The sequence below is a fragment of the Phalaenopsis equestris genome, unplaced genomic scaffold (assembly GCF_001263595.1).
Source record: "Phalaenopsis equestris unplaced genomic scaffold, ASM126359v1 Scaffold000567, whole genome shotgun sequence".
Taxonomy (NCBI): domain Eukaryota; kingdom Viridiplantae; phylum Streptophyta; class Magnoliopsida; order Asparagales; family Orchidaceae; genus Phalaenopsis; species Phalaenopsis equestris.
Genome location: NW_018165007.1, coordinates 435,542 through 444,043, shown reverse-complemented (window position 1 = coordinate 444,043; position 8,502 = coordinate 435,542). Strand labels below are relative to the sequence as shown.

At 33.6% G+C, this 8,502-nt stretch overlaps 1 protein-coding gene across 1 annotated transcript; it reads right to left on the bottom strand.

The window, feature by feature from the left end:
• Positions 1-1,386: 1,386 nt before the first annotated feature.
• Positions 1,387-8,078, bottom strand: LOC110029358 (putative amidase C869.01). Its single transcript, XM_020731611.1, has 4 exons — positions 8,053-8,078; positions 6,880-7,800; positions 1,844-2,042; positions 1,387-1,743 (listed from the first exon to the last, which is right to left on the bottom strand). Exons 1-4 carry the CDS (start codon positions 8,061-8,063, stop codon positions 1,387-1,389), a joined length of 1,488 nt encoding a protein of 495 aa, XP_020587270.1. The 5' UTR covers positions 8,064-8,078.
• Between the last annotated feature and the right edge of the window lie 424 nt (positions 8,079-8,502).

Genomic DNA, 8,502 nt, shown 5'->3' with positions numbered 1-8,502 from the left:
ACACATCATACATATGCTTGTCACACATCACTCCTTTGTTGGGAACAGCTCTACATCTAGCCAGTAGGAGTAAATTTGTAAGCAAGTTTCCACATTCACATAGACCAAGACCAAGTTTCCCAACAAAGGAGTGATGTGAAAATGAAGATGAAATTTGATGTGGTGTGACATGAGGCACGCTGGGGAGGGAAGCATCAACTAGAAGAAGAGATGGAGGAGAAGAGGATGAGGAGACATATAATGACTAGGATTGTTTATATTTAATTTTTTGATATGAGTCATGTACCTGTATTTATTGGGTTATGTACAAATTATTTCATTTACAGTTGTTTAATACATTACAATTTCTTTTCTTTTCAATTTATGATTGTATTTATATAATTTTTGATTAGTAACTATTTGGATAGATAAATTTGATTGTGTTGTATATTTCATATATTTTTGTGATATGATTACACTTGTAAAAATTCTAAGGAAATAACAGAGGTTCTTTTTTCAATTAAACTTTTCCAACGGTCCATGGACAAGCTTTAGATATTCAACAAATTGATGGGCATTGCATGTTGTTTTTAAAACCAGCTGTTGTCAGTCGGTTCTTTGTTGGCCATGATCCAACAGGTAGCTTCCCGTCGGAAACATGTTTGACGGGAATGTTACCTCTCTGAATGGTCTAATTATTGCGTGCGGTGAGTGCACGTAGACGTGTATGCGCTCTCCGATTATCGCGGCTGTATGACAGTGGGACTTACTGTGATACAGCCGCGATGCGCGAATGTTACCTCTCCGCACGTAATAATCGCTCCTCCGAATGTCATCGGTAAATTAATTTTATTGGAAATCCCATCAAAATTAGGATTTCTTAAAAATAAGAAAGCAATGGTCATTTGCCCATCAAAAAGCAGTCAGTTTTTTTTTAAAAAAAATCAATGAAATTTTATTAATTGTCAAAAGGTTTTGACCATCAAAATTATACGTGAGAATGCTTTATATTTTGTTATTGATATGAAATATGAGAATAATTATTAAAATTTTAAATAAATATTCTTATTTTTTTTACCACATTTAACTTAAAGCTTCAAATTATATCAATTTATATATGGAAAAAAACATTAAATAAAAAGAAAGAATTTAACAAAAGTAAAAATAAAATAAAATAGAATCATTAGAAATGAGATAAATCCCATATCTAAATATTAAAAATAATAATTTAAGAAAATTATAATTCAGCATAATTATTTTATGAAAGCAAAATTTTGATGACATTATTTTGGTTAAGAATGCAAGAAGTAGCTCATACATCCATAAATTTTATCATTTGTTTAGAAAAAAAATGATGCATTATGATGAATATTATCATCTTTGTAACTTAGCATTTGTTTTTCACGGTCAAACTTGCATTTGAGGTGGATTTCTGACATGGGTAGCATGCTCAAAGGCATAGGCTATTTCAATCAATATGGCATCTGAACCACGCAATCCAGCAAAAGAGATACCAAAGGGTTCACCATTGCTATTGTATCCGGCTGGAACACTAATGATGGGAAAGGCGCCAAGGGCCATTGAAGTTGAAGCATAATGGTTAGGGAACAACACAGCATCTAAGTTGTTCTGTTTCATTAGATCCTCCAAACCCTCTTGAGCGAATTGGGTCATTAGTTTTAAAGCTATATTCTCTGCTACACCTATCCCATCTGTTTTTTCTGATGCCAAAAAAATTATTTGTCCATACTCTTCCATTTTTTCCTGTAAAAAATTGATAACAAAAAAATTGTTAATTAAGTGGCTTCCATTCCAAAACATGCATGACGATTATAATATAATTTATGGGGCAATTATCAATTACCTCAATCGAGTGGTTTTTATTAAAGGCTATGACATCTGCGAGAGACCGTACGGGAGAGAACACGAGATCTTTGAGATAGGCATTGAGTGAAAGCTTGAACTCCGCCAATAACAAAACAACTTCACTATTAGCAGTGATATTTTCCATGATTTCTGCATTCCTCATTTTCAGATTGTCCACTAAAATAGCACCTTTAAATCTGTAACATAAAATTTAAAATTTAATTTAATTTTGAATTTCAATTTCCTAGCTTTTTAAGATATAGTTACTTTATCTTTCACTATTTTATTTAATAACACAATTATTTATTTTATTTAATAAAATTTAACCCCCTACCATCATGGATTGACCAACCCTCAATAACCATGTGGTTCACAACCACTGCATATAAATACACCACTCAAGAAATTACATGAAACAATAAGATAGTGTTGTTTTTCTATTTTGTTTTATCATCAACTACTTTTTGAGTGGTGATTATATCCTTTATCACCAAATAGGCACCTAAATTTTGTACAAATATAACATGCACTCTTATGTCACATTATTTTAATAGGCAATATTTTTAATGTAAAAAATATATAGAAAAATCATTTTTTTATTTTTGCATGTTCTATATACTATTAAGATTTTTGTTTAGATCAAAGACCCATATTAGTTCAATTAAAATAGATGGTAGACATAATTAATGGAATAATCATATCTAATTAAAAATATTTGTAATATTTTTTATTTCTCGAAAATATCTTAAATAATTTATCGGAAAAAAAAACTTGCCCTATTTAAAAATGAGTTCATTGAAATTGTTTTTTTTTTCTCACTAAGACATTTCCTATTTGTATCCATATGCATAAATTTCTTGATTCATAGATTTGTCATTTTAATGTGAGAATAAAACATCACTTCTTTTGGCTATCTTCCCAAATTTTATAAACTATCTGATATGTATAATGATGTGTAGAAAAATTGTGCTAATTTATGTTCTTATTTTGATCATTTTAATGCTGATTGTACTCGTTGAGAAGGTATTTGTGATGTGTTTTTCAAGATTAAGGGTCGCAGATTCATTTGAGTCGAAGAACCAGTGAAAAATCTAAGACAAGGTCCAGCGCCTAGGTGTCAGAACTAAGCGCCTAGGTGTCGGAACTAAGCACCTAGGTGCCGAAACCAAGCGCCTAGGCCCACGAGGTGCTCCATAGTTCATCTAGAATAGAAAAAAAATGAGGGAACTCATTGGCGGGGAAACAATCAATCAAACATAGTTTATTAATCAAGATACTGACAACCATAGACTATCTTATCCAACTGGATTCACTTCAAATACTCTGTTTACAGAGAAGTATTCTTTGGATGAAATTATGTTAAAAATGACGAATTAAATGGAGAGTCAGATGCAACAATAAGGAACATTGAAAACCAATTAGTGTAGATAGCTAACTCCTTGAGCAACATACCCAGGGGACCATACCTAGCAATACTAAAGTGAATCCCAAGGATAAAGGGAATGAACATGTCAATAAAATCAAATTAAGAAGTGTGAAAGAGTTGGAAGAAGTAAATAGGAAGAAACCCATAGAGGAAGAAGCTAAATCTAAGCCCAAAAGACCCAGAGAAAAACTTACCCCATACTTATGAAAATCAAACTCGTCCCCACCATTTCCCCAATGGATTCAATAAACTAAGCTTGATCAACAATTTTAAGGCTTTTGAAAGTTGTTAAAAAACTAACGGTTAACATCCATTTCACTGAAGCCTTAGAGCAAATGCTTAGTTATGTGAAATTCATGTAAAACATTTTTAATAAGAAAAGGAAGTTGAGAGATTTTGAGACTGTATCTCTAAGCAAGGAGTATAGTGCTATTATCTATAAGAAGCTCCCTCAGAAAGTTAAGAATGATGGTAGTTTTACCATCCCATTTGCTAAAAGAGAGAATTTTTTTAGTAAGGCCTTATATGATGAGGAGGAGGATGAGGAGTATCCTCACTTCGATTGAATGTTTTGATGTGGTGTGGACTCTACTATTTTTTGTATTTTATTTCTTACTATTGGTGATTTTGGTTGGACTATTTCTTGGGCTATTGGATTTTTGGATTGTCATTTGTCTATGTGATATAGACATGCTATGATGTTATGCTTTGGCGAAATCTTATATTTCTGATTTGATGTTTATTCTTATTCATTTGGAGACTGTTGCATGTGATATTGTTGCCTTTGACATTTGCCTATTCACCCATATGTTGTCTATTGTATACTTTGGACTTAATATATTGTGATTAGTTTTATTTATTTAGTTATTGTTTATATATCAGTAGTCATGCATCTTACCTCTTTATACAGGGGGGGGGGGGGGGGGGTAGTGACTGTAAAGAGATATTTTGCCCTTAAAGTATCTAGAAAATTATTTTGGAAATTCAATATAAATAATGGTGGTAGTAGTTAAAGATAAGTGAAATTGATAAATAGAAGATAAATAAGAGCGACAAGTATGTATGGAAGATTTGGAAAAGTTGAATTAATCCCTAACTACTGATTTTTAACAATAGTTCTCACTTATCCATGTATATTCATTCCAAACACTTAGATGAATATTAAATACATATAAAGATTTTTAACAATAGTTCTCACTTATCCATGTATTTCCAAACACTTAGATGAATATTAAATACATATAAAATTGATAAATCTATCCTATAAAACAAGTCACAATTTAATTAAAACAAATTCGGGGCTTGCACGAGATATTTTGCCCTTAAAGTATCTAGAAATCATTCAATATAAATAATGGTGGTGGTAGTTAAGGATAAGTGCAAACTAATAAATGGAAGATATATAAGAGTAACATGTTTTTCTCAAAGATTTGGAAAAGATGAGTTAATCCCAAACTACTAAGTCTTATCAATAGTGATCACTTATCCATATATATTCATTCTAAACTCTTAGATAAATATTGAATACATACAAAATTCATAATTCAATTCTATTAAATAAGTCTCAACTTAATTAAAACAAATTGATTCTGAGCTATCATTTCATGATCTACAAAATTTCGAGTTATGTTAGGGTAGAAAAGAAAATTTAACTTGCAAAAAGGGTAAGTCAAATCAACAAAAAAAAAACAAGAAAAAATAAATAAAAGATTCATACTAAAAAGAGAAAAAAGAAATTCAAGAACATTTGAGGAGAAGCTTGAGGTGACGCTTTAATTAAAATTGGTGTTAAATCCTCTTCTAAGGTTGAAGGATCAATGGCTTCTCTAACTTAAGCTAGAAACATTGTCCTCATAGAAATCAAAACTAGAAAAAGACGATTTAATTAAATAGATAACTTAATGTTATGTATGATATCAATTTTATGGGAGTCAATTCTTCATATGAGGACCTTAGGATGAATATACATATTTCTATAATGATTGTAAAGTTAGCACATTAGGAGAAAACTTTAAAAGCAAAATCCTTAATTAGGAGGCACTAAATCATTAAACCCTAACTATGACTACATTTTGTTAGAGTTTAGAATAAGGTTTTGAAATTACTTGGAGACAGGTAATGCTTAAATTTGACGGATTTTGATGTGTAAAGGAATTACCCTAACTTATGTTTTAATTTTAATCATTCTTAGTTTACTTTTACACATTTAGAAGATGTTTGTGATGTGTTTAACAAGATTCGGGGTTGGAATATCATTGGAGATTAAGAACCAAGTGAAAAAGCTAAGGCAGAGACCAACACCTAGGTGTCAGAGTCAAACACCTAGCCACTCAAAGTGCTCCAAAATTTGTCCAAAATACAGAGAAGTGGAAATTAGGCACCGCGGTAACGGTGTCTAAGTTTTACACTCAGGACCCTAGGCGCCCAGAGCCCTAGAAATCCAGTATAAGAAGGAAAATGTAGGGACAGTGACTACAGTTCTTACGCACTAGTTCATGCGATGTAATCATTGGGAGTGATTCAAAGGCATTGATTTGCAAAATTAAGCATTAAAAGCACTTGGTTGACACTTTAGAGAGATTTTTCATGATATTAAAGGCTCAGAGAAACTTCAAAAGGTTTGGAGAGAGTTCTAAAATCTTGAGAATTTCTATAGCGGACAAGAGAGGTAAGTGAAGAGAGATTTGTGAGTAGATCAAAGGGTTTTTCTTTTTTTGTTGTACACTTCAACATTTCTTTTGGGAAAAGGAAAGAGATAATTCAGTAAAGTCTTTGTCTTTAAATTGATTTTTATCAATTAAATTTGTATTTACGATTTTTTGTTCTTTCAATAAAATCATCATGTTGTTTTTTAAAAGTATGGTTCATGAGTATAATCTTTTTTATCGCTTAGAATGGCCATGTAAGAATGATTAATGAGAATTTTCTAGTATGATTTCATGTAATTTCTCATTTGGTGATTTATTAACCTTAAGAGTATTATTTATTTTTGAATTGGCTAGTTAAAATGAAAATGACTCAGAAGAATTCTTAATGGAATGATTAGGTTAAGTCACAGTAATTTATGAGAAAATGGAATATTGTCTTTAGATTAGTGCAATCATTTAGGGAGCAATAGTGTCTTAGGCAAATCACTTGATTTAAGGGACTAAACAAGTTTGACTTTGGAACTGTCTTAGATGCCCGGAAGAGGATAAGGAAGAATTTTGCTCGTGATTTTCACCTATTAGTCAAATCACCAATTTGAACTAAAATTCCTACAAAACTAATTCATGTGAGAAATTTTGTGCATTTGAAAACTCTTAAACTCTTTAACCTTGTTAGTCTAGGATTGTTAAAATTAAAAAATTAGCATTAATCACTTTAACAAAATACCATAACTCTGAGTATTCAAGCTAAGCTAAAAACCAGTTACCTAGAAGTTTTTCTTTACTTTTCGATTTTAGCTCGTTTCGTGTGGGATGGATACACGAACTCTGATTCATATACTACTAGGATACCACATATATTTGTGTGATTCGCCAGCGCTTAACCGTATTTGGCCTATATCATATAAAAAAGAAGATTTTTTTAATAATCTATTGTTAATGGGGAGACAGAGTAATCACCTCATAGTTAGAAAATGCTCAGCAAATGTAATAGCCTCCATGGATCCTACTGGGTATATATCAAAGTAAGGGTGACGCAAAATCCCAATCCTCTTCCCCTTCAGCCCGTCTTTTTTTAAAAACTCGTGGAATCCACCTTCCGGAATAAATTTCTTCGCAGCATTCGTCGCCTCACTGTCTAATGGATCGAATCCCACGATCACATCCAAAAGTGCCACTGCATCTGCCACCGTTCGTCCCATTGGCCCAATGGTTTGTAGCCTCGGGGAAATAGGAACCATCCCTGATCGACTCGCTAGCCCAACTGTGGGCTTGATGCCCACCACTGAGTTTACCACTGCAGGGCAGGTGATAGACCCAACCAAATCAGATGCAAGTGAAACTGTCACCAAGTTTGCAGCCACCGCTATGGCGGAACCACTGCTGGTCCCACATGGATTTGTTGTCATAGAGTAAGGATTTCGGCCTTGGCCCCCTCGTGGACTCCACCCCTGGGGTGGACCTAGCGATCGAAAATTGTCCCATTCACTCATGCTTGCTTTGCCAAGAATTATGGCGCCGGCCATTCGGAGGCGTTGGATGACACCAGCATCTCGGGGCACGATGGAGCCGAGAAGAGCGAAGGATCCTGAGGTGGTGTTGAGTTTGTCGTGGGTGTTTATGTTGTCCTTGACGAGAACAGGGATGCCGTGCAGCGGGCTGAGATGGTTTTGGGCGTTGCGCTGAATGTCGGCTTTGGCTGCATCATCGAGTGCATCTGGGTTAACCTCAATAACAGCATTGAGGTGTGGGTTCAGAGTTCTTATTTGGTCTAGGTAGTACTCCACAAGCTTGAAGGAAGTGAGCCGGCCGTCATTGAAAGCGGCTTGGATGTCAGCAATGGTGGCCTCTTCAAAGCGGAATGAATTCTTTGCTAGCAACCTTTAAGCCAAAAAAGTAATTTTTATTGCTAGGATGTTGAAAAGTAATTATTTTTAAATAATTTTTTACATTTAACCATCAAACAAGCAAAATGATGAAAATTTTATTTTCTTCAGAAAAGTACAACATAAAGCGACATAGTATCCATCTAAAATTTTGTGTTTTTGTAGGATAGATACGAAAAGCAGGAATAAATTTAAAAGTGAACGGCTTCCATACACGAATGGCACAGAATGAGGGTAGCCAACCAACCTGTTCTTCATCCATCTTCGCCATGAAGGGTTACAGATAGCGAAAGTAAGAAGCAGAAGAAGGGATACATGAATGACGGACATCTGGGATGCAGCCTTAGTGCGTACACTTCAAATCGATGAAATATTGCCTCACGGAGAAGCGCCAGTGAATGTTGGCGGCTTTTATAAGAAAAAAATAAAGCTTTTTCAATACATAATGCAGTTCCGATTTCCTTCATGTCTGAAGATTCTTCCATCTCGCTCTATGATTGAGTTTGGTCAGCATGAAAATAACTTTCAATATTAAAGATTTAAAGTCAGAAGGATCCGCTCAAAAAGAAGGGAAAGAAAAAAACAGTTTTTGTAAGGTCTCAGAAATTGCTCAGAGTTGTTTTATTACAGGAGGTCAAAGTTTTTGAGCAGCCAAATAAACTAAAAAACTGAGATTATTTACAGGTCCAAATCAACT